Source organism: Schistocerca nitens, chromosome 4, assembly GCF_023898315.1.
Source record: "Schistocerca nitens isolate TAMUIC-IGC-003100 chromosome 4, iqSchNite1.1, whole genome shotgun sequence".
In the NCBI taxonomy this organism is placed as follows: domain Eukaryota; kingdom Metazoa; phylum Arthropoda; class Insecta; order Orthoptera; family Acrididae; genus Schistocerca; species Schistocerca nitens.
The window spans coordinates 132,233,927-132,261,203 of NC_064617.1; the positions used below are offsets into that span (position 1 = coordinate 132,233,927).

General features: G+C 44.3%; 1 protein-coding gene across 1 annotated transcript in view; it reads left to right on the plus strand.

The window, feature by feature from the left end:
* The window catches only part of LOC126252164 (uncharacterized), a 193,808-nt gene extending 184,627 nt beyond the window's left edge, over positions 1 to 9,181 (plus strand). Inside the window, exon 6 of the mRNA XM_049953032.1 lies at positions 9,015 to 9,181. Within this exon, the coding sequence (XP_049808989.1) occupies positions 9,015 to 9,181 (167 nt within the window). The remainder of the gene's footprint in view (positions 1 to 9,014) is intronic.
* Positions 9,182 to 27,277: the final 18,096 nt, after the last annotated feature.

The following is a 27,277-nucleotide window of genomic DNA, read 5'->3' on the forward strand; positions in this document are numbered from 1 at the left end:
ACTCTCACCACTGAAGACAATATAGTGCCCTGCACTCTCCACCCAAGTTTCTCACAACACCAGAGTAACCCTGATTGACGGCGTCGTGGTGTCAGTGGTAACGTGGCCAGAGCCACACTTGATCTTAGTCCTGCCACAAGTAGGCGGTACCCAGTGCTCCCTGGTGGTACACCAGGTGAATCATGTGTCCAGATTTCTTCCCTCCATGATGTTCGGTCGATTATTGCTACTTTCGCAATACGTTGATCTTGGTGTGTGTGTGCGTGTGTGTGAGTACTACGTGGACGTCCAGAAGTTGGGCCACAGTATGGCAATGTTCCACAGGCTACTACTGAAACAGTGACACACCACCGATACGTTATAACCAACATGTGCAGCAACGCGTCATTACGTCCATCCAGCTACACATATGTCTATATAATACGAGGTGTGGCTAGAAAAAAACCGGACTAGTACTGGTGAAACAATAAAACGAATGCAATAAGGCTGAAAGTCGCGTGGCCTGTCACGTGACTCTCGCTCCGCCTACTGCTCGAGTTTCACCTGCCTCCTGCACTCACTTCGCCCGTGGCGTCTGTTTTAAGTAGTTGACGTTTTGTCTGTGCGTCGGAAAATGTTGAGTGTACAGAATGAACAGCGTGTTAACATCAAATTTTGTTTCAAACTAGGAAAATCTGCAAGTGCAACGTTTGTAATGTTACAAAAAGTGTACGGCGATGATTGTTTATCGCGAACACAAGCGTTTGAGTGGTTTAAACGATTTAAAGATGGCCGCGAAGACACCAGTGATGACACTCGCACTGGCAGACCATTGTCAGCAAAAACTGATGCATACATTGAAAAAATCGGTAAGCTTGTTCGACAAGATCGCCGTTTAACAATCAGAGCAGTGTCTGAGTTAACAGGAGTTGACAAGGAAAGTGTTAGGCAGATTCTTCATGAAAGTTTCAACATGAACAAAGTGTGTTCAAAAATGGTTCCAAAGTGTCTCACAATTGAACAGAAGGAACGCCGAAGAATGATTTGTTCTGACATCCTGGAAAACATTGAAAGTGATCCCACCTTCTTACAAAATGTTATTACTTGCGATGAATCGTGGTTTTTTACTTACGATCCCGAAACTAAAGCCAATCGATGCATTGGAAAACTCCTGGTTCTCCACGCAAAAAAAAGCACGAATGTCAAAATCGAAATTCAAGGCAATGATGATTGTTTTTTTTTTTTTGACATCAAAGGGATTGTGCACATTGATTGGGTACCAGAGGGACAAACAGTGAATCAGCATTACTACATTAGCGTCCTGGCTACCCTACGTGAGCGGGTACGGAGAAAACGGAACGATTTGTGGAGAAAAAAGTCATGGATCCTTCACCAAGACAATGCCCCAGCTCACAGTGCGTTGTCAGTGAAGACGTTTTTGGCAAAACACAACATTCCCATCTTAGATCATCCACCCTACTCACCTGATTTGGCCCCCTGTGACTTTTTTCTTTTCCCTAAAGTCAAGTCAGCTTTGAAAGGAACTAGATTTGAGACTGTTGAAGCAGTAAAAGAAAAAGCGACGGAAGTAATGTATGGACTTACCGAAAATGATCTGCAGCATTGCTATGAACAGTGGAAAATTCATATGGAGCGGTGTAGAGACCGAGGAGGAGAGTACATTGAAGGAGATAACATGAAATTGTAAATAAATGTTTTTTTCCAGCATCAGTCCAGTTTTTTTCTAGCCGCACCTCGTACATTGTAGTAGATATGGGATACAAGAGTTCTTGTCAATTGCATCATCTGCATGAAAAGATTTTGGTATCGCTATCCTAGTATTAGATTAAAAACAAGTTTTGCAGCACAAGCTACTCATTTCTTTAACAGCTTTTAGTTCCACTTCGATTTGTGTGTGATCCTTTCCCTGGTAGCGGCGAAACTATATGTAGTTGAACATTAGCAGAAATTTCAAACCAATTCACAGAAAACAAAAATGAACATCTACATCTACATCTATACTCCGCAAGCCACCCAACAGTGTGTGGCGGAGGGCACTTCACGTGCCACTGTCATCACCTCCATTTCCTGTTCCAGTCGCGTATGGTTCGCGGGAAGAACGACTGCCGGAAAGCCTCCGTGCGCGCTCGAATCTCTCTAATTTTACATTCGTGATCTCCTCGGGAGGTATAAGTAGGAGGAAGCAATATATTCGATACCTCGTCCAGAAACGACCGCTCTCGAAACCTGAGCAGCAAGCTACACCGCCTCTCTTGCAGAGTTTGCCACTTGAGTTTGCTAAACATCTCCGTAACGCTATCACGCTTACCAAATAACCCTGTGACGAAACGCGCCGCTCTTCTTTGGATCTTCTCTATCTCCTATGTCAATCCCACCTGGTACGGATCCCACACTGATAAGCAATACTCAAGCATAGGTCGAACGTGTGTTTTGTAAGTCACCTCCTTTGTTGATGGACTACATTTTCTAAAGACTCTCCCAATGAATCTCAACCTGGCACAAGCCTTAGCAACAATAAATTTTATATGATCATTCCCTTCAAATCGTTCCGCATGCATACTCCCAGATATTTTACAGAAGTAACTGCTGCCAGTGTTTGTTCCGCTATCATATAATCATACAATAAAGGATCCTTCTTTCTATGTATTCCTAATACATTACATTTGTCTATGTTAAGTGTCAGTTGCCACTCCCTGCACCAAGTGCCTATCCGCTGCAGATCTTCCTGCATTTCGCTGCAATTTTCTAATGCTGCAACTTCTCTGTATACTACAGCATCATCCGCGAAACGCCGCATGGAACTTCCGACACTATCTACTAAGTCATTTATATATATTTTGAAAAGCAATGGTCCCATAACACTCCCCTGTGCCACGCCAGAGGTTACTTTAACGTCTGTAGACGTCTCTCCATTGATAACAACATGCTGTGTTCTGTTTGCTAAAAACTCTTCAATCCAGCCACACAGCTGGTCTCATATTCCGTAGGCTCTTACTTTGTTTACCAGGCGACATTGCGGAACTGTATCGAACGCCTTCCGGAAGTCAAGGAAAATGGCATCTACCTGGGAGCCTGTATCTAATTTTTTCTGGGTCTCATGAACAAATAAAGCGAGTTGGGTCTGACACGATCGCTGTTTCCGGAATCCATGTTGGTTCCTACAGAGTAGATTCTGGGTTTCAAGAAATGACATGATCCGTGAGCAAAAAACATGTTCTAAAATTCTACAACAGCTCGATGTCAGAGATATAGGCCTATAGTTTTGCGCATCTGCTCGACGACCCTTCTTAAAGACTGGGACTACCTGTGCTCTTTTCCAATCATTTGGAACCTTTCGTTCCTCTAGAGACTTGCGGTACACGGCTGTTAGAAGGGGGGCAAGTTCTATCGCGTACTCTGTGTAGACTCGAATTGGTATCCCGTCCTGTCCAGTGGACTTTCCTCTGTTCAGTGATTTCAGTTGCTTTTCTATTCCTTGGACACTTATTTCGATGTCAGCCATTTTTTCGTTTGTGCGAGGATTTAGAGAAGGAACTGCAGTGCGGTCTTCCTCTGTGAAACAGCTTTGGAAAAAGGTGTTTAGTATTTCAGCTTTACGCATGTCATCCTCTGTTTCAATGTCATCATCATCCCAGAGTGTCTGGATATGCTGTTTCGAGCCACTTACTGATTTAACATAAGACCAGAACTTCCGAGGATTTTCTGTCAAGTCGGTACATAGAATTTTACTTTCGAATTCACTGAACGGTTCTCGCATAGCCCTCCTTACGCTAACTTTGACATCGTTTAGCTTCTGTTTGTCTGAGAGGTTTTGGCTGCGTTTAAACTTGCAGTGTAGCTCTCTTTGCTTTCGCAGTAGTTTTCTGACTTTGTTGTTGGACCACGGTGGGTTTTTCCCGTCCCTCACAGTTTTACTCGGCGCGTACCTGTCTAAAACGCATTTTACGATTGCCTTGAACTTTTTCCATAAACACTCGCCATTGTCAGTTTCGAAACAGAAATTTTTGTTTTGATCTGTTAGGTAGCCTGAAATCTGCCTTCTATTACTCTTGCTAAACAGATAAACCTTCCTCCCTTTTTTTTATATTCCTATTTACTTCCATATTCATGGATGCTGCAACGGCCTTATGATCATTGATTCCCTGTTCTGCGCTGACAGAGTCGAAAAGTTCGGGTCTGTTTGTTATCAGTAGGTCCAAGATGTTATCTCCACGATTCGGTTCTCTGTTTAATTACTCGAGGTAATTTCCGGATAGTGCACTCAGTATAATGTCACTCGATGTTCTGTCCCTACCACCCGTCCTAAACATCTGAGTGTCCCAGTCTATATCTGGTAAATTTAAATCTCCACCTAAGACTACATCATGCTGAGAAAATTTATGTGAAATGTATTCCAGGTTTTCTCTCAGTTGTTCTGCCACTAATGCTGCTGAGTCGGGAGGTCGGTAAAAGGAGCCAATTATTAACCTAGCTCGGATGTTGAGTGTAACCTCCACCCATAATAATTCACAGGAACTGTCCACTTCTACTTCACTACAGGATAAGCTACTACTAACAGCGACAAACACGCCACTACCGGTTGCATGCAATCTATCCTTTCTAAACACCGTCTGTGCCTTTGTAAAAATTTCGGCTGAATGTATCTCTGGCTTCAGCCAGCTTTCCGTACCTATAACGATTTCAGCTTCGGTGCTTTCTATCGGCGCTTGAAGTTCCAGTAGTTTACCAACGCAGCTTCGACAGTTTACAATTACAATACCGATTTCTGCTTGGTCCCCACATGTCCTGACTTTGCCCCGCACCCTTTGAGGCTGTTGCCCTTTCTGTACTTGCCCGAGGCCATCTAACCTAAAAAACCACCCAGTCCACGCCACACAACCCCTGCTACCTGTGTAGCCACCTGCTGTGTGTAGTGGACTCCTGACCTATCCAGCGGAACCCGAAACCCCACCACCCTATGGCGCTAGTCGAGGAATCTGCAGCCCACACAGTCGCAGAACCGTCTCAGCCTCTGATTCAGACCCTGTACCAAAGGTCTGCAGTCAGTTCTGTCGACGATGCTGCAGATGGTGAGCTCTCCTTTCATCCCGCTAGCGAGACTGGCAGTCTTCACCAAATCAGATAGCCGCCGGAAGCCAGAGAGGATTTCCTCCGATCCATAGCGACACACATCATTGGTGCCGACATGAGCGACCACCTGCAAATGTGTGCACCCTGTACCCTTCATGGCATCCGGAAGGACCCTTTTCACATCTGGAATGACTTCCCCCGGTATCTACACGGAGTGCACATTGGTTTTCTTCCCCTCTCTTGCTGCCATATCCCTAAGGGGCCCCATTACGCGCCTGACGTTGGAGCTCCCAACTACCAGTAAGCCCACCCTCTGCGACCGCCGGATCTTGCAGACTGAGGGACGGCCTCTGGAACAGGACAAGCAGCCATGTCCGGCCGAAGATCAGTGTCAGCCGGAAACAGAGCCTGAAACCGGTTCGTCAGACAAACTGGAGAGGCCTTCTATTCAGCCCTCCGGAATGTCTTTTTCCCCCTGCCACACCTCGAGACGACCTCCCACTCTACCACGGGTGAGGGGTCAGCCTCAATGTGGGCAGTATCCCGGGCAGCCACAGCAGTAGTCCGATCGGGGGATGCGTGGGACAAGCTGGCCGTCCCCGCCAAACCTCCATCTGGACTCCCACAGTGATGCCCATTGGCAACAGCCTCAAGCTGTGTGACCGAAGCCAACACTGCCTGATGTTGGGAGCGAAGGGATGCCAACTCAGCCCACGTCCGAACACAGCAGTCGCAGTCCCTATCCATGCCATGAAGCAGGAACTATTAAAATAGTCAGTCAACCGTTCTGGAGCATCTAATGAAGTCTGGGCATGAAATAGCAAACATCAAACAACTTAAAATATCACTGGAATAAACAGCTGCAACACTGCAATATTTAAAAAAAAAATCCCACATACAAAGGGGTTGCAATGACTAAGACAGTTATAGATGGGCAAATTAATATATATAACAATTCACTGACCGTGTTAGCGCCAAAAGCAAAAATAAACTGATATACAACAGAACCCAGCGGGACTGTCGTCCTAAAAATCGCAACACCAAGTAGGAGTTCTGTGACATAAATGAAAGATGCTAAGCGTGTTTCTGCATGTGAAAGATGATGTACGTTCAAGTTTCACACCATTCGCATAAGGGTGGTGCTAGTAGCACCGCTAGAAAGACGCAATTCGAATGAAGTAATAAATAAATTTAAAAAATCGTAATCGATTGAGACACTGCTATTAATGATATCATGGCCACCTGTTTAAAAAGTATTTATTCATAAAGTCCCATATTACAATTTTGGCCATATGGCTATTATCAACTTGTATAAATCCATATAGATATATATATATATATATATGTTTACCTTGTATATGTTATCTGTACATATGTCGTAATCTTGTCAACATTGTTGTCACCTTATGCATAACTAACGTCAAACAACTGCTTGTGCTCAAGTTGTCAGTAATGCAGTGCACAATTTTCGCAGTACTCCACTTGAAAGCTACCACGCGGCCCAAGGTGGAATAGTGAAATTCTGTGAATAAATAGTTTTTACCAACTGGAGAGGTATAGGATTGGTTAGCAGGGCACATGGGCTGCTGAAGTGGAATACTGAATGCATCTGAGGACACAAAAATTTATTTTCACCACGTTAATTAGAACAGAGCACTGCTAACAACACAATGAATAATTAGTATTTGCAGATGGCGGTGATCTACACCGATTATTCAATTGTGTTAAAGCAATGAGAATGACTCAAAAAGTTTTAAAAGGGAAACAGTGTTATGGTCCCAACTTTAAATTAATAAAAAAGTTACTTAATACAAATATAACTTTAACATAACTGCAGATCTGAGCTCACTAGTTGTGAATACGAAAAATAAAAATTTGTAAAAGCTATAAGGTTCCAAAAATACTCAAATGGCAAGGTCTCATAAATACGAGAATTAACTATTATGGAAAACATTAGGTAATATGATGTTATGATAGCCTAAAAGATCTACACAGCAATCAGTACATTCTCGACGTTTGGCGTTCACATCGTTCGCGCGTCTGAAGTCCGTTATCGAGAACTCAAGTGACAACAGGCAGGAGGGCCTGCGCACACCAATAACTTCTCCTGCCAAGAGCATCGCAGGAAGATTTTTGAAAGACATCATGTTTACGCCAGTGACTGCTAAGCTTTTTATTTCCAGTGTTGCAATTTCGGGGTTAGGGCATTATCAAGTGCAGATGTTTTGGCTTTAAACCATGTCAACTTTATACACGCTGACACATTTATATGTCGTTGTTAATTGCTGTTGTATACATTCGTAGCGCTGCTAAGTAGTGCGAGCACACATGTCCATATATCGTAAAACAGCACAGTATGTACATACACATGTTTGTTCCACCGTCACTAATAACAGCGAAATATAAATGTGTCGGCGTGTATAAAGTTGACATGGGTTGAAGCCAAAACATCTGTACTTGATAATGGCCTAAGGCTGAAATTGCAATAGCGGAAAAAAAAGTTTAAAAGTCACTGGCGAAAACATGATTTCAAAAATATTTACATGACTGTGAGTCCCAGTTATGAAACGTTAATCGCAGGAAGTCAATGCTCACAAAGAAAGGCAATCATGATTTCTTCTATAAAAAATTATACGAAAACTGATCGAAAAATTTTTACATTTTCACAATTATCGCAGTTTCTTTTCACGAATATATTTCCGTTATTAATATGTTCATTGTATTGTCATAACCCGTTTCCCTCTTTCCATGCCGGCCGCTGGTGGCCGAGCGGTTCTGGCGCTACAGTCTGGAACCGCGCGACCGCTACGGTCGCAGGTTCGAATCCTGCCTCGGGCATGGATGTGTGTGTTGTCCTTAGGTTAGTTAGGTTAAAGTAGTTCTAAGTTCTAGGGGACTTATGACCTCAGCAGTTGAGTCCCATAGTGCTCAGAGCCATTTGAACCTCTTTCCATTTTTTTTAAATCACTGTTGGTTCCTGATCTATATTTGCTACTTACTAGACTTATACAATTTATAATACATAATAAGTAACAATTTACAATATATAACAGATATTTTATAAAATATTTTTGAACATTGATGAATCTTCTCGGGTTGTAGACGAGTCGTGACGTCAACAACCAACGTTTCGGTGAACTTCCTACTCGTCATCTTCAGGCAAAAGGCTGTCAGCAGAGTCTTGGTGTCACGTTGTCGCAACTTTTTACAATTTTACCACAACAGGGGGCAACAACTAGACTGCCCAGTACCAGTGATGGGGCAACGAACTAACATCTCTAAATCAAGTATTCAAGACAGTCTCTAGAATGTTTTGAAGAAGAAAAAAGTTTTTTACAAAATTTGTTCGCAGACATTCGTACACCACATGGGAAGTCAGTCAGGAGAGTTCAAGCAGTCAAAAGATGTCGACTAGTAAGCGTGTACATCCTTTTCGATCAGACACAGTCAATGACGAAACTTCCTGGCAGATTAAAACTGTGTGCCGGACCGAGAGTCGAACTCGGGACCTTTGCCTTTCGCGGGCTAGTGCTCTACCGACTGAGCTACCCAAGCGCGACTCACGCCCCGTCCTCAACAACTTCACTTCTGCCAGTACCTCGTCTCGTCGTTTCATATCAGCGCACACTCCGCTGCAGAATGAAAATCTCATTCTGGATACAGCCAATGTCACATTCCAGATGTGTAGATTAAGGCAGGATGTGTTCAAAGAGTTGGGAAGCGGTTACATTCGTTTGTACCGTCTCATTTTTTGGCTCTGGTTGCTATCCCAGTTATGCTTTGAACTGCTATTGCCATTGGCTAATTTACCAAGATCGCCTGAGTACAGATTGTTACCGAAGCTGTTAAGCCGTAGCGCCGGACTGCAGCTGCGGCACGGCTGCCCTGTGGGACGGTGGGACGGGATGCAATGGGTGGTGACCGTGGTGCTGTTGTGTTGGCAGCGGACTTTGGGCTGGTGCCGCGGCTGCGCTCTCTGGTGCTGCACCACAACTCGCTGCAGGACGTGCCGGCCGGGCTGCAGGCGCTGGCCGAGCTGCAGCGGCTGGACCTGTCCGACAACCCGCTGCAGAACACCGACTCCGTCCACGTCCTGGGTAAGCCTGCCTAGCCACTTCACCGCTCTCACAACGGTAAACTTAAGGCCACACATTTAGTAACCACTTTTACCAATTCGTCAACTGGTTCATGGCTCATGCATCAATTACATGTTCACGCACATTCTACAGATTACTGTGTCCATTGTGAGACGCTGTAATCCCAATCATAGTTGAATGCTGCGTTCTCGCTTCCTGCGCACGGGGTCGCGGGTTCGATTCCCGGCTGGGTCAGGGATTTTTCCCTGCGTCGAGATGACTTGGTGTTCTTGTGTTGTCTTCATCATCATCATTCATCCCCATTACGGTCGGAGGAAGGCAATGGCAACCACCTCCGCTATGACCTTGCCTAGTCGCCGGTGCGTGTCTCGCGCATTGTTCCCTACGCTCCTCGGAGTATGGGACTTCATCGTCATCATCACTAAAGGCTGTAGACTAATCACATTTTAGACTGCTAGGCTTTAAAACTGCAACATCAGGTAGTATTGCAAAAGACGAAATTTTATAAACGGTGGAGTCACATTAATGTGACCACAACGTATTTTCGACGTCAGAATGCAATAATAGGTCACAGATGGCAGGTGGCAGCACTAACAGTGGAGGGTATGCAGGGTGTTTCCGTAGGACCGTGGAAAACTGTAACAGGACATAGAGAATGCTCCACTGAACAATTTGTGGTAGGGAACCTGGCATCGGAGAAGCGAGCTTAAGAAGATATGGAAGTAAACTTGTCTACCGCTTTGTCTAGCATTACTGTTTTCCAACTTATTTACATCTAATATGGCTACAAGTTTATACATACCGTGCTGTTATAAAATCACTCAGCTATCTTCATTTAGTGTTATTTGCATTTTGCCTATTCTGAGCCTTTTATACTGAGATGTTTCCCACACCACCTTGTGTTGTGGATTTATATGTATGAGTGACTGTGTGTGTGTGTGTGTGTGTGTGTGTGTGTGTGTGTTCTGTTGTAGTGACTACATACACCGTTGGTGGGACACAGAGCGATGGGTGATGATGATAATGATGATGATCATGATGTTTGGATTGTGGGACACTCAACTGCGCGGTTATCAGCGTCCGTACAAATTCCCAATCTTTTCTCAGTCCAGTCTTGCCACTTGCATGAATGATGATGAAATGATGAGGACAGCACAGACACCCAGCCATCTCGGGGCAGGTGAAAATCCCTGACCCCGCCGGAAATCGAAACCGGGACCCCGTGCTCGGGAAGCGAGAACGCGACCGTGAGACCACGATGGGTGAAACTGCTTTCACACTATACGCTTCCGTTGCTATGGCGATCGTGAATACGCACCGATACATGGATAATGTTACATGGATTGTTACATGGATTGTTACCTTTTTCCAAAGCTGTTTCACAGAGGAAGACCGCACTGCAGTTCCTTCTCTAAATCCTCGCACAAACGAAAAAATGGCTGACATCGAAATAAGTGTCCAAGGAATAGAAAAGCAACTGGAATCACTCAACAGAGGAAAGTCCACTGGACCTGACGGGATACCAATTCGACTCTACACAGAGTACGCGAAAGAACTTGCCCCCCTTCTAACAGCCGTGTACCGCAAGTCTCTAGAGGAACGGAGGGTTCCAAATGATTGGAAAAGAGTACAGGTAGTCCCAGCCTTCAAGAAGGGTCGTCGAGCAGATGCGCAAAACTATAGACCTATATCTCTGACGTCGATCTGTTGTAGAATTTTAGAACATGTTTTTTGCTCCAGTATCATGTCGTTTTTGGAAACCCAGAATCTACTCTGTAGGAATCAACATGGATTCCGTAAACAGCGATCGTGTGAGACCCAACTCGCTTTATTTGTTCACGAGACCCAGAAAAAATTAGATACAGGCTCCCAGGTAGATGCTATTTTTCTTGACTTCCGGAAGGCGTTCGATACAGTTCCGCACTGTCGCCTGATAAACAAAGTAAGAGCCTACGGAATATCAGACCAGTTGTGTGGCTGGATTGAAGAGTTTTTAGCAAACAGAACACAGAATGTTGTTATCAATGGAGAGACGTCTACAGACGTTAAAGTAACCTCTGGCGTGGCACAGGGGAGTGTTATGGGACCATTGCTTTTCAAAATATATATAAATGACTTAGTAGATAGTGTCGGAAGTTCCATGCGGCGTTTCGCGGATGATGCTGTAGTATACAGAGAAGTTGCAGCATTAGAAACTTGCAGCGAAATGCAGGAAGATGTGCAGCGGATAGGCACTTGGTGCAGGGAGTGGCAACTGACCCTTAACATAGACAGATGTAATGTATTGCGAATACATAGAAAGAAGGATCCTTTATTGTATGATTATATGATAGCGGAACAAACACTGGTAGCAGTTACTTCTGTAAAATATCTGGGAGTATGCATGCGGAACGATTTGAAGTGGAATGATCATATAAAATTTATTGTTGCTAAGGCTTGTGCCAGGTTGAGATTCATTGGGAGAGTCTTTAGAAAATGTAGTCCACCAACAAAAGAGGTGACTTACAAAACACACGTTCGACCTATGCTTGAGTATTGCTTATCAGTGTGGGATACGTACCAGGTGGGATTGACATAGGAGATAAAGAAGATCCAAAGAAGAGCGGCGCGTTTCGTCACAGGGTTATTTGGTAACCGTGATAGCGTTACGGAGATGTTTAGCAAACTCAAGTGGCAAACTCTGCAAGAGAGGCGGTGTAGCTTGCTGCTCAGGTTTCGAGAGCGTGCGTTTCTGGACGAGGTATCGAATATATTGCTTCCTCCTACTTATACCTCCCGAGGAGATCACGAATGTAAAATCAGAGAGATTAGAGCGCGCACGGAGGCTTTCAGACAGTCGTTCTTCCCGCGAATCATACGCGACTGGAACAGGAAAGGGAGGTAATGACAGTGGCACGTGAAGTGCCCTCCGCCACACACCGTTGGGTGGCTTGCGGAGTATAAATGTAGATGTAGATGTAGATGTACATTCGGTTTCACTGATTTCGTCTGGAATAACGTCTGGTTTTGATAAACTGCAGGTAACAGACGCCCCTCTAGTATTAACTAAACCTTGCTGGCATGCTTTGAGTTCAATTTCAATCTTTGCCTTCCAAGCAGGAAATTCTTCTCCTACATTTTGTTTAATCTCTTGAATTTCTGATTTAAGTTGTCCTTGTGCAGCCTCGTTGTTAACTTGTACGTTAGCAACCGTTTCTGCCAAGGTTTGATCCACATAATTTCTCTCCGTCTTGGTTTGCACTTTCGCCCATTCCTCTATGTCTTTAGAAAAAACAATCTTATGTTCGTTGAAACGTTTCTCTATTTGTTTCTCACCTTCGAGACTAAGAGTGTCTATCCTCCGCGTCAGATCAAGGATTGCTTGCTCGTTTTCGTGCTTGATTGTAGTCACTTGCTGTGCAATGGTGTTCTGTACACGGGTAACTTCTTGCACTTGATTACTTACTTTATCTTGACGATATATCTGCGTATTTGGTTGTTAATTCTTTGTATTGCTGTTCTTGTGTGACGATGAGTTGAGATTGACTGGCCATCAAGTGACTCTGTTTTGCTTACAAATTTTGGAATTTTTCAGTAATATTATGGTTTATTGCTTTTAGTTTTGCGGATTTCTCCTGAGGGAAAGTGTACTGTGCTGTAGCAAAATTAGTTTGCATAGTTATTATATCATTTGCAAAAGTGGGTCGTGCTGTTGCAAAATTAATTTGCGCAGTTTCCAATGCTTGTACCTTATTCGCTATTACGTTAGTCCCTTGTGATATGACGGTCAAATTCGACATCATCTTGGATAACAAATCAGTATCCTCAGCAATTGAGGTTTGCACTGTGTTTATTGAAGATTGTACCGACACAATTTTCGGCACAGTCATTTCGGGTTCGCGCGTGGTTGCGGGCAATTCTCCCCTAGCGAGTGCTTCTGTATCAGAGGTCATGTTCATGTTATTATTTGGTTGCTGCGTATGTCTTTGGATTTCACCCGACATATGAATGTCGGAAATTGTAACCGTTTGTGTCGCCGACGTGAGCGCAGAAATTACTGCAGGTTGCTCAGCCGTAACCGACACTTCGCTAACTATGCTTGGTTGAAATTCTGTGGCACTATTTGAGGATGTAATTACATTACTTATTTGACTTTGTGCCATCGTGATATCACCATGTAAATAAGCAACAGGTAGTTTCTCCACTAAGTCTTCTCACAAGAGTCAATATTAATCTCTACACACGCAAAAATATTAATGTCGTAATGCTGTTGATGCTCACTTTACAATGTAACACCAACACATTTCATAGAAAACATATAAAATACTGTCTTAATATACCTACTAAAATAGTGAAATTCTAATCAAAGTTATGGAGAAACCACTCATTGATGCTTAAAAGTCAATATCTAAAAGGTCATTACAACGCATAAATGTTCCAGAAAGCCAGTAATTCAAATGTCTGGCCTGTTTGAAAATTCAACCTGGCTGCTAGGACGGCGTACACGTTCTCTTCACAAGATACTCCCACACGTTCAGTAAGCATCAAACATACAAAGAACCATAATGTAGTTACACTTTCTAGCTATACATACATGCACAAAAATGAACATTAATTACTTAATTAATAGGATAACTAATATCCCTAACGATATGAACTATATCTTCTACAAAGTGTGTTACAGTTATCAGTAATCACAAATATGTTTGACTTTGAGTGTCGTGTCTCACCGTCGTTAATTGAAGTGGTATTGCGGGTTCTAGTTCCTTTTTAGTGCTGTTGTATCAGGATCGAGTCCTGTCACGGTCACCAATTATAAAATCATTCAGCTATCTTCACTTACACATGAATTAGCGATTCTGTATTATATATACAGATGTATATACAAATTTCCTTCAAAATCTCGCAATGGCGTCGATTTGTACCACACAATAAAGAACAGACTCCTCTCTCATGTAATTAAATCTTAACAAGAACAAAAGATTACTATTTAAGAATAATTATCTAAGTGCACTACGCCACATAGTAATAAAGAATACCTTTGTCTCTCTCTCTTGTACTGTCACATTAATGCATATCAGTCTTGTTACATGATACATCATACTGTTTATTTACATACACATTGTTCGTGCAAGGAAACAAGGAGGACGAGCCTGATTACTAGTAAGTCTAAAGAATAGCCCCCTGTGCTTGAGGTTCGTTCTACCTGAATTGATGGAGAACGAACCCTTGGTGGTTCGTGGGATGATGTTGATATAACATTGCACCACCTCACTTCAGTGTGGATGTCCGCAGCCATATCAGTTGTCGAGAAACTGGCACCTGACCACTCGCCAGCGACTGAGGTTGATGATCTATGGCTCAGAGTTAAAGCAGCAAGGAGTGTCGTGCTAGCGTGTGTCATCCGGTCTCGGTTCGACTCGGTGACTAGGCAGGTTAGAGCCAATGTTGCTGCCAGAGGTGTAATAAATGTTGCAGACTGCGTAACTACAAATTTATTGATTCCTCTTTCTTACTTTGGGGTTATGCGCAATGTAACCAGACCAGTCACATTAATCTGACCATCTGGTAGCCGGATTGGAAGGGAAGATCCTATTCCATGGCCTGCGTGGTCATAGTTACCTGAATCCTCTTGATTATTTCTTGTGGCGTGCCTAAAGTCATTTGTGTATGTGGCCGCACTGGATACGGAGATGGAATTAGTTGCCAGAATTGTAGCTGCCTGTCATGTGATTCGTAACTCACCAGGGATATTTGTCAGGGAGCGGCAGAATACTGTTCGCTGATGCTGTGCTTGCACTGAGGTTAATGGCGGTGCTGTGCTTGCACTGAGGTTAATGGCGGTCAGTTTCAGCAGATTTTGTAAGATACAGTACGAATGGTACGTTCATTGTGTCAGTGATGATATTTGTAGTTAACTGTAACTAATGTAAATAAAAAAGTATACAGTAAAGTGATTTAATTTCTATTATCTCCTTAAGTTGGCTTTTCCGACCTCAGGTTCCCTACCTCACTGTTCAGTGGAGCACCCTCAATGTCCGCTTAAACTTTTGCACGCTCTTACGGAAACACCCTGTATAAAGCGTGTCGGGGGACGCGGAAAACACTGTAGTCATTGCCTTAACACGGAAGCGGAGCGTCTTGAAGCCCTATAGGACATGATCATCATCGGCTTTCAGGCCGCCTTGGTTAAAGTACAACGTGGATGACAAAATGACGGTATCCGAAATCGACGGCGAGGCGATTGTGGTACATCACTTGCCGTAGAGAACAGGAGTAAGCAATGGCTGGGGAGATGTGTACGGGCGAATAGACGTGCAGTAGCTGACTAACTGACCACCCAGATGAACCAAGGGGCTACCAACAGTGTCTTCTCAACAACCGTTCAGCGAACGCTGTTTTGTACGGACCCGCCGGCCGGGGTGGCCGAGCGGCTCTAGGCGCTACAGTCTGGAACCGCGCGAACGCTACGGTCGCAGGTTCGAATCCTGCATCGGGCATGGATGTGTGTGATGTCCTTTGATTAGTTAGGTTTAAGCAGTTCTAAGTTCTAGGGGACTGATGACCTTAGATGTTAAGTCCCATAGTGCTCATAGCCATTTGAACCATTTTTTGTACGGACCTCCGCAACAGGCGCCTCGTTGTTGCACCCATGCTGCTGTCTACAGCGACGAAAGGTGGGATTTGCACATTACTACAGCAACATGAAGTTAACTCAGTCACAACAGGAGGCCTTTTCTGATGAATTACGTTTTATGCTTCGTCCGATAGATGAGCTTTGGTACGTGTGGCGTGAAACATCTGAAAGCAGACAAGCAGCAACGATCGTCGGAAGGCCGGCCGATGTGGTCGAGCGGTTCTAGGCGCTTCAGTCTGGAGCCGCGCGACCGCTACGGTCGCAGGTTCGAATCCTGCCTCGGGCCTGAATGTGTGTGATGTCCTTAGGTTAGTTAGGTTTAAGTAGCTCTAAGTTCTAGGGGACTGATGACCTCCGATGTTAAGTCCCATAGTGCTCAGAGCCATCTGAACCATTTTAATCGTCGGAAGTTTCCAGAACAGGTGCCATTCCCTGCATGACCTCGTTATTCTGGAAGGCACAATGGGTCAATAAAAGTACGCATCTATCATTGGGGACCATGTTCACCCCTGCAACAAATTTCTCCTCGGCACAATGGCATCTACCAGCAGGACAACCCAACTTGTCACACAGCTCGCAGTGTATGTGCATAGTTTGAAGGACACCAGTATTATATTACCCCACTCCCCTGGCTGCAAGACTTTCTTTCTTTCTTCTTTTGCTTTTGCTGTTTTTACCGCGGATACGCAGGGTCGACATGGTTAATCGGATGTGGATTTGTTAGTTGAAGGGGTGGCCGGATGCCCTTCCTTCCGCCATCCCGTCCCCCCCCCCCCCTCCTCCGGGAAGGAATTAGTGTACCCTAACTGTCTGCGACCAGTGTAATCCTTGGAATAGTGCGAAAGTGTTCAGGTGTCTGCGAGCCGTGTAACTGAGGCGGGACGTGGGGATCAGCCCGGTATTCACCTAGGGGGATGTGGGAAACCGCCTAAAAACCACATCCAGGCTGGCCGGCACACCGGCCCTCGTCGTTAATCCGCCAGGCGGATTCGATCCGGCGCCGGCGCGCCTACCCGAGTCCAGGAAGCAGGGCGTTAGCGCGCTCGCCTAACCTGACCCAGGCTACAAGACTCCCCGGATTCAAATCGAGCTGAGAATCTGTGGGGCAACGTCGACCTGGCAGTTCACGCCACGGGTCCTTAGCCGCGAGACTTAACGCTGCTGGCCACAGCACTGACGTCGACACGACTCCACAGCCCTGCCGCTACCTTCCAGAACTGACTCTCTTCCTTCTCACGGCACGTCTCGCAGCGCTACTGCAAAAGATGGCTATTTGGGATTTTGACATATGGTCAGATTAATGTGACTGGTCTGGTTACATTGCGCATAACCCCAAAGTAAGGAAGAGGAATCAATAAATTTGTAGTTACGCGGTCTGCAACATTTATTACACCTCTGGCAGCAACATTGGCTCTAACCTGCCTAGTCACCGAGTCGAACCGAGACCGGATGACACACGCTAGCACGACACTCCTTGCTGCTTTAACTCTGAGCCATAGATCATCAACCTCAGTCGCTGGCGAGTGGCCAGGTGCCAGTTTCTCGACAATTTATTACCAGATATTTTCATTGGCTGAGAAATCGCTAGCCATGGCAATGGTCAAACACCCTATGCATCGACATATGTTAGGACGGCAGAGAAAAGAAGCACTCTTGCGTTATCTTGTTGAAGAATGCCACGGAGACCTCAGAGACAGCTCACAGCCATCGGCGTTAACACGTCAGAAATTACTTTCTATACAAACTAGAGGTGATTGTGTTGTTCGCCCATTCACACCAAGTGCTAGGTCCATATGACGATGACTGCCGCGCGGGATTAGCCGAGCGGTCGGGGCGCTGCAGTCATGGACTGTGCGGCTGGTCCAGGCGGAGGTTCGAGTCCTCCCTCGGGCATGGGTGTGTGTGTTTGTCATTAGGTTCAAATGGCTCTGAGAACTATGGGACTTAACAGCTATGGTCATCAGTCCCCTAGAACTTAGAACTACTTAAACCTAACTAACCTAAGGACACCACACAACACCCAGCCATCACGAGGCAGAGAAAATCCCTGACCCCGCCGGGAATCGAACCCGGGAACCCGGGCGTGGGAAGCGAGAACGCTACCGCACGACCACGAGATGCGGGCTTTTGTCATTAGGATAATTTAGGTTAAGTATTGTGTAAGCTTAGGGACTGATGACCTTAGCAGTTAAGTCGCATAAGATTTCACACACATTTGAAAATTTTTCATGACTGATGCATATTGGCGGTATTGATCATCCTCGGAGCCTCCAAAAGCAGGTACTTCTATCGTGGACGTGGAACCAACCGGGACTCGTCTGACAAGATAATGTGGTAGCATTCTTGTGTCAGCTGTTGCCGCAGGAAGCAGAACTGCGTATGGTTGATGGCCGATGTTTCAGAAAGGAAGCTATTAGACGAACTTCATTGATTGGAAGGTAACATGTTTGTAGTTAAGGAATGACACCGGAATTCAGCCTCGGTAGGGACAGAATTTTGATCAGTTTGGGAGCTGATAGTCTGAGGAGTTTTTCGCACAGAAACTGCACTGCTTGCATGTTAAGAAGGCATAGGTGAGTTTCTGAATCTTTGAATGTACTGGGTTGGAACTGCTTAAAGCTCGTTTCTTCAGACGAAAATAAGGCATAGTTCGGTGGTATGAGGTTTCACTGCGAGATTTGTTAGATTTAAGGAACAGGAGCTTCTTGGTCGTCCACGGATCGGAGCAGATATCTGCGTGTACGATGGCACTATACAGCGTTGCTAGAGCTTCTTCCAAGAAGAAGGGAATTTTCACGATGGGGTCAGATAATGGAGTCATGAACCGGCGTTGTATTATGTTTCGTAGAGAGCGTTGTTTAATTTCGTGTACCGTAAATGATCTTAATTTGGTTTGTGACCTAATGTGAAAGTACAAAACATTTGATGAGGCGAACATCCACAACTGAGGAATATATTTGTAGAATAAGAATTCGCCTCAGTTGCTAGTAATTTTCGAAATTTATTTCGCGACCAGTTTTGAAGCACAAAGCTTCATCTTTAGGTGCCACCAAACAGATATGAAAGCATAAATACACTCCTGGAAATGGAAAAAAGAACACATTGACACCGGTGTGTCAGACCCACCATACTTGCTCCGGACACTGCGAGAGGGCTGTACAAGCAATGATCACACGCACGGCACAGCGGACACACCAGGAACCGCGGTGTTGGCCGTCGAATGGCGCTAGCTGCGCAGCATTTGTGCACCGCCGCCGTCAGTGTCAGCCTGTTTGCCGTGGCATACGGAGCTCCATCGCAGTCTTTAACACTGGTAGCATGCCGCGACAGCGTGGACGTGAACCGTATGTGCAGTTGACGGATTTTGAGCGAGGGCGCATAGTGGGCATGCGGGAGGCCGGGTGGACGTACCGCCGAATTGCTCAACACGTGGGGCGTGAGGTCTCCACAGTACATCGATGTTGTCGCCAGTGGTCGGCGGAAGGTGCACGTGCCCGTCGACCTGGGACCGGACCGCAGCGACGCACGGATGCACGCCAAGACCGTAGGATCCTACGCAGTGCCGTAGGGGACCGCACCGCCACTTCCCAGCAAATTAGGGACACTGTTGCTCCTGGGGTATCGGCGAGGACCATTCGCAACCGTCTCCATGAAGCTGGGCTACGGTCCCGCACACCGTTAGGCCGTCTTCCGCTCACGCCCCAACATCGTGCAGCCCGCCTCCAGTGGTGTCGCGACAGGCGTGAATGGAGGGACGAATGGAGACGTGTCGTCTTCAGCGATGAGAGTCGATTCTGCCTTGGTGCCAATGATGGTCGTATGCGTGTTTGGCGCCGTGCAGGTGAGCGCCACAATCAGGACTGCATACGACCGAGGCACACAGGGCCAACACCCGGCATCATGGTGTGGGGAGCGATCTCCTACACTGGGCGTACACCACTGGTGATCGTCGAGGGGACACTGAATAGTGCACGGTACATCCAAACCGTCATCGAACCCATCGTTCTACCATTCCTAGACCGGCAAGGGAACTTGCTGTTCCAACAGGACAGTGCACGTCCGCATGTATCCCGTGCCACCCAACGTGCTCTAGAAGGTGTAAGTCAACTACCCTGGCCAGCAAGATCTCCGGATCTGTCCCCCATTGAGCATGTTTGGGACTGGATGAAGCGTCGTCTCACGCGGTCTGCACGTCCAGCACGAACGCTGGTCCAACTGAGGCGCCAGGTGGAAATGGCATGGCAAGCCGTTCCACAGGACTACATCCAGCATCTCTACGATCGTCTCCATGGGAGAATAGCAGCCTGCATTGCTGCGAAAGGTGGATATACACTGTACTAGTGCCGACATTGTGCATGCTCTGTTGCCTGTGTCTATGTGCCTGTGGTTCTGTCAGTGTGATCATGTGATGTATCTGACCCCAGGAATGTGTCAATAAAGTTTCCCCTTCCTGGTACAATGAATTCACGGTGTTCTTATTTCAATTTCCAGGAGTGTATGTGGAGATCGTCCAGTCAGTCATTGAGGATCACACCCACGTCAAACAAAGGCATGGGACCGTAGAACAAGCAACCACAGCTCCCGGCTGGACAGTAAGACATGAAAGTGAAAGTGTTAATACTAGGCACCAACGCTTAGTATGGTTGTACTGATACGCTGGGTGACATACGGGGTCATCGAGTGGTACAAGTCTGAGTTATTACGACCAGCGTGGATTTCTTAAAAGTACAAGATACGTGCCCAGCCAGAGAAGGCGATTTTTTAACGGCAACATGACGCCAAAGGCACGTTCTCCACATGTGACGAAGCCAATGTCGCCGTTGGAATGCTTCGTTGGCCTCTGCTGAATGGCTGATCTGACAGCATAATGAAGTGTACAGAAATATGAGGAACAAAGGGAAGTAAACATACGCAACACCAGAGTGAGATTCTGTTGTATACAGCGAGCCTAATCGAACAACAGTGCAAAAAAAAAAAATACTCAGTTTGACAGAGGAATGTGTGATTCTGTTTCTGAAACGCTTGCAGGCGAATTAAACGAGTTCTCGATCGAGTCAGCCCTCGAGTTGTATCAGCCATAACACTGTACTACCGGAACAGATGAGTTTTGCTTCAAATATGTTTTCACATCCACAATACAGAAAGCCATCATGAGGATCTTTCTGCGGCGGTAGGCGTTGAACAGTTTATCCATGATAGTAACATAACTGAAGTTATTATTATAGGTCTTATGGACTCGTCGATTTCCCTTTCATTAGCGGTACGCATCCTGCTAGGTAGAAATTCACCTCAGTTCGACCAGTACCCAAGAATAACAACCCAAACTCATCGTGAAACAAACTGCCAGTCAGGAAATTACCAACAGTGTGTAAAACATTAGAATATGTTTTCATCCATTGCCTTATCCACAATAAATATGAATTAGGCTTCTGAGAACACGATAGCACAGAAATTTGCACTAATCATAGTAGCTGGCAGTATCAAACAAGCCACGGATAGACGTGAAGCAAATATTTTGACACGCTTCATTTCAGGAAGGTTTTTCATTCTGTTTATTTCCGTATAGTACCGTAAATGTGAATCACATTTTTCTGCAGATCTCATTGAATGACGTTGGATAAAGTATCAGATTCAGTTCAACTTATTTACAAAATAATGACTAATAAAACTAAGGGAATGAAAAGTGAAAGTGTGATACACAGCATTCATTTTATTATAATAGTAAGTTTCATCCTCTCCTCCGAAGGGTAGAGATGGTGTTTCAGATGTAGCAGATTTGGGTCCTTTAAAAAAATATATCCACCTGGGATCGTAGTGGGGCAGAGGGGTCGGTATTTTCTGAAAGGGTTGACTATGATATGTCTTACAACCAAGGGAAATCCCGCGAAAACTGTGGATGGAATCTAAATATCGTAGACCCTTCACATGTTAACACTGCGACACCTACTTTCATGTTTGACATATTTTGATCAATCTGAGACGATACGGACTAAATGTCATAAACCTTTACACGCATAGTTTAGCGCAAGACTTTTTACGACTGGGTCTGATACATGAATGAGTTCATTAAGCCAATTATGTACGAAGTGAAGAATCCCAATAACCTTTGCCGCATCTAGGAGTTTAAATGTGATTCAATATGATACAATATAGACTTTTCCAGTAACAACAAATGATTTGGTGATGCTGGCTTGGGGATATACTTATTGTTAAATTAAACCGATTGGTGTAAGTGAATCCGAGAATGTTTGCATACTGAAGTTTATAATATTGAGTTTGTAACATCTTGAAGTTACCAAAGTTAATTAAATAAACGTGTTGCAATATTAGCATACGAAAAATTCAAATTCATGAAGTTAGTTTTTCTTCTGAAGTTTCTTTCTTAGTATAGTCAATGCACTGTTAATTTGTTACCTGTAGTTATCCTAGATTATAAAAAACCACTGTGGCACTCGTGTAAACGAGATGCTTAAAATTCTTCTTCCTTGATTCCTTCAGTCAGATGTAGACGTCTGCACTCTTCCTGCTACGATTCTTCGTAGTTGTGTACATCGATCAAACGCCAGTAAACGGTGGATCAAATGTAAATGAATGTAGTGATTCTCACATCCTTCGACCGCAAAAGTTGTGGACTGTGAGTATTTGTGGTCCTCATACAGACAAGAAAAATAACGTAATTTTTATTGCCATTTTTATTTCAGTCTATTGTCATATTCATGTTTATAATGACAACTTGTTTCGTTCTGTTTTAGAACATCTTTAGATCTGCAGTAGTCGCAGACCGGCACGTCGACTAACTGTTCTGTGCTCAGTTCACTACTAAGTTTTTATCTTTCTATCATTGTTTCATAGTTACTGATCATTAGGACTGTCAACAATACAATGTTTTTCTTCTACAAAATTCTTCTTGGTGATTTTTACAATCTTGATTGTATATGTCTTTCAACAATAGAGAGAACCTGATTGCACTTTCATATTTGCTTTGTAGTTACACATTTGATTCCAGTACCGTCACTCGCACAGTAAGCACGTTTCTTAAGCCTAGCCGCATAATGCAAGCTCTTCAAACACGTGAAACAGCCGTTTTATTTCAGCAGAATAATTCAATTACCAATCACTTTCAGTAATCATGTAATGTAAAACTATAATGAATTTTGATAGTTTATGAGTTCATTGTTCTCACATGTATAGGTAACATTAAAATTTAGAACACTACTTAAATATATACAAATACGGATTTTCATTTAACAAATATGTTTTATGTGCATATTAAAACTTCGACCTCTCATTTTCTGATTGTAATCTGCGATTGCAAAAGAGTGCTACGTTAGAGATGTTTTATTCAAGGAGAATTTCCAAAACGAGAAAGTGTAAATATTAATACTGCTCTGCCTGTATCCTGGAAAAGTAGCTCATTGTGTAGGCTGGAAATGTCTGTGTTAAGAGTGGAAGTCTTATTAATGAATTACGACAGACGCATTACCACAATACATATTCTTTTTGCCCTGAAACAGTTGTGGATGCTCACACAATGCAGGTATTCACAAACGGCATTTGCGATATTGCTGATATTCGATTTATAGTCATTTGGCCGTGGTTCAAGGCATAATTTTTGGCCTTAAATGATCGAGCTCATCTTCCAAGCACTGTGGTCCACATATTCCTTTTACGCGATCCATCAACAATCTAATCGCTCCTCTTTTCTGCCTGGGATGATGATTGGAATTTCTGTGCAAGCATCTATCCGTGTGAGTGGGCTTTCTCTACACTTTATGCCCTGCAGTTCCGTAAGGCTCTCTAAGTACATTTACATTCAATACTAAAATTTCATATTTCTCTGTTTCCATAGTGAACTTAATATTATTCACAAAATTCAAAAAATTCAGAGCGTTATTTTCCTCCATTAGGCCATATAATGAATGTGCTATCCTCGTACCGAAACCAACATGAGGGTTTTTCTTCACCGTTTGAAGGGTTGCTTCCTCATATGTTTTGTATAAAAATTCGCTACAACTGTACTTAGTGGGTTCCACACAGCCACACCATCGGTTTGCTCGTAGAATTATTTGTCCCACTGAAAGGAAAGGAAATGTTTAAAGAGATCTGCGATGTTCCTAAGAGGATTCATAGCAAACAGTGATACATAATAACTAAAATCCCTTACTCTTGCGCCAAAGTGTACATGGAAACTTCAGAAAGTTAACACGTACCTGAACCACCAAATTCCTATCTCTAACACTGTCGTTTTAATAAAATCTAATAATTATCACGCTAGATGTACAGAGAAGCCATAGAAATTCATAAGCTCGACAAGAATTTTAATAGAAAATTTGAAGAAAAAGGATTTAAATTAGTCTAATCGTGGGCAATAGTGCTCAGTAAACCAAACGGCTCTAACTCTTACCCAGTACACGTTCCATAACATTTGGCGGCGCGACTCCGCAATCTTAGACAACAATCTGATGACGTCACGGACCGACCGTTGCGTCGATACATTTAAACAGTTCGGATTGGTGAGCTAACGTCTCTAGCAATGGAAGACGAAAGTTTGGGCAGAGATTTATGCCTTGGACCACGGCCTTACGGCCATAAAACAAGTATCAGTAGTTTTTTTCTGGATACTGGTAAGGACGAGCACCCCGGCATGTAATGACGGGTTGCGAGGTAGCTGGCACGAGCTGTGTCGGGGCTGTGAACTCGCGGCGTTGAATTCAGGTTAGGGATGGGAAAAACTGACAGACTTAAACTGATATCGGAATTTTAATTCGTAATTTTTTCTTTTTGAATAAACCTTTTTTAAAGAACTAGTTATGTTTGTTCTGAAAATATGCTTTGTCTTGAAATATTGCGTCAGTACAGAGAAGGGAGGAAGAGATCAATAATATTTCGATAAAAATGCAGACAGAAACTGGCAACGAACACATGGCATAAAAGGGTATAGCACTGCTGGGACAATGGTGTACCTCGTACCATATTATGTGCCGTATTAGATTGTACGTGTGTATCTGCAGTGTGCAACACTTGTCCAGTGTAGTCTATATGGTAATTTCTCACTGTCGACGTCGGACGTCAGTCTATTACAAAATTGGTACAATCTCTAGGATAGAAGTGTTTTACGAATTGCGGTATTAATGAGGCATAATGCTCCATATTCTTTAACAGACTAAATACAGCGTTTCTACATAACTCGCCTTTACCTGCTTGTAGCCCATTAAAACAGACAACACGCAAAATAGCGTTCTTGAACCGCAGTTTTCACCCTTCATCATTGACTGTTCGTAGTGTCCAAATGGTAGTGTGATCTCTTATTAGAACATGATTTTTGGGCTGATTTTCAAACAACGAGAATCAGTAGTAGTCAAGTTCTTACCGCTCTTTGAGAAAAGTATCGAAAGGTGGATGGGCCAAGTGCAAAATCTTTCTATTTTTTCGTAATTGAAAGAAAGTCCGAGTGGCAATACAACAGCTTCTTTGTAAACCTTCCGGCGACCAAATAACTGTCCGTTGCGATTTATAATTACGATTTAACTCAGCCTCTTCTGCAGTTCCAAACAAAATACAGTTTTGTGGATTTGACTCCACCTAACTCCCTGGAGCAAGAAGTAAACCATCAGATGACTAACACTCGAAGAAAGCTCTTTTCCAACGCAGAATCATATTTCTCGACATTCCGCTGGCGTCACCAATGGCACGTCGACGAGGACTAAAGGCCAGTTTCTCGTTCAAATGAGCGAAAAATAGGCAAAGTATGGAAATTTTTTTGAGGCAGTGAAAAGACGTACCAAGGATCTGTTTGTGGATTATGATTTCTCATACTCTGAACTTTATTTTAGATTTCCAGGTAAAAATGGTGCACGTAATTGCAGTTTCATCAGGGCCCTGCGAGTTTGAAATACGCAGACTACGTGCAGTGTAGCTCCTAAGAAGTTATCTGAAATCTAAAATGGATAAAGTCGTTCGATGCTACATTACATTTATGGGAGATTGTAACTAACCACAATGAGATAGCCTTAAATTTAACGATATGGTGCTAACTCGAACTTTGATTTCGATTCTGGAGATTTTTTCACTTTTTATGGCTTTACAAAAAACAGTTAAAATTAACAGATTTCATATACGAGGGTTGGTACTTAAATAGTGGCAACTATTTATTCACAACCGATACAAAAGAGTAACATGTTTGCACCTGTTACTGTTCTTCAAAGTAGTCACCAGCGTTGTGTAGAACCCGTTGTCAGTGATGTGGAAGGCGTAGTATACCGTTAGCAGAGCCTGTTCCGTTCATGATGCATGCAGCTGTCTACTGCCTGTCGAATCTCTGGAACAGTTCTGAAGTGAATGCCACGAAGCCAAAACTGAAGCACCAGGCCAACGAATGGCGTCATTATGGGTCGCCTTGAAAGTCGAATGTGCGTCAGAGCCCCAATATGTTGAAAGTTTTCGTGATTCTCGTGTACGACTGTGATGCTCTTATCCTAACGCATTACGTTCCTCCACGGCGCCGACTGGTGTGGCCGTGCGGTTCTGGGCGCTTCAGTCTGGAACCGCGTGACCGCTACGGTCGCAGGTTCTAATCCTGCTTCGGCCATGGATGTGTGTGATGTCCTTAGGTTAGTTCGGTTTAAGTAGTTCTAAGTTCTAGGGGACTGATGACCACAGATGTTAAGTCCCATAGTGCTCAGAGCCATTTGAGCCATTTTTTTTTTCCTCCACGGCAGACCGTCAGTGCACAGTATTACTGTTCGTTTTTGGAGGATCACCTGCGACCAGCTTTGCGAAAGAACCGGCGACACTTTCTGCGCAACACACCCATCATTTTGCACGACAATGCATGGGCGCATACAGCGCAAGCTGTGGCTGCTCTGTTCAGCCGATGGGACTGGGAAGTACTGTACCGTCCACCACACTCCCGGAATTTAAATCCTTGACAAGGACTTTGATTTGATTCCGAAGATGAAGGAACCACTTTGTGACATTCGCTTCAGAACTGTTCCAGAGATTCGACAGGCAGTAGACTGCTCAATTCGCACCATCAACAGAACAGCCTCTGCTAACGGTATACTACGCCTTCCACAACACTGGCAATGGGTTCTGCACAAAGCTGGTGACTACTTTGAAAGACAGTGACAGGTGCAAACATGTAAATCTTTTGTATCCGTTGTGAATAAGTAGTTGCCAATATTTAAGTTTCAACCCTCGTATTACAGGTATAAGCTCCATAAAGAAGTAGAAGTTAATGGGTGGAACCGTTTTTTTATTCTATGCTGCACACATTTCTGAAAAATCGTTTCGGATCGCCACACTGTGTACCGTGATTCGTCGCTCCATACAACGTTTTTACACTATTCAGACGTCCAATGTTTACGCTCCTTACACCAAGCGAGGCGTCGTTTGACATTTATCAGCGTGATGTGTGGCTTATGAGCAGCCGCTCGGCCATGAAATCCTAGTTTTCTCACCTCTCGCCTAACTGTCATAGTACATGCAGTGGATC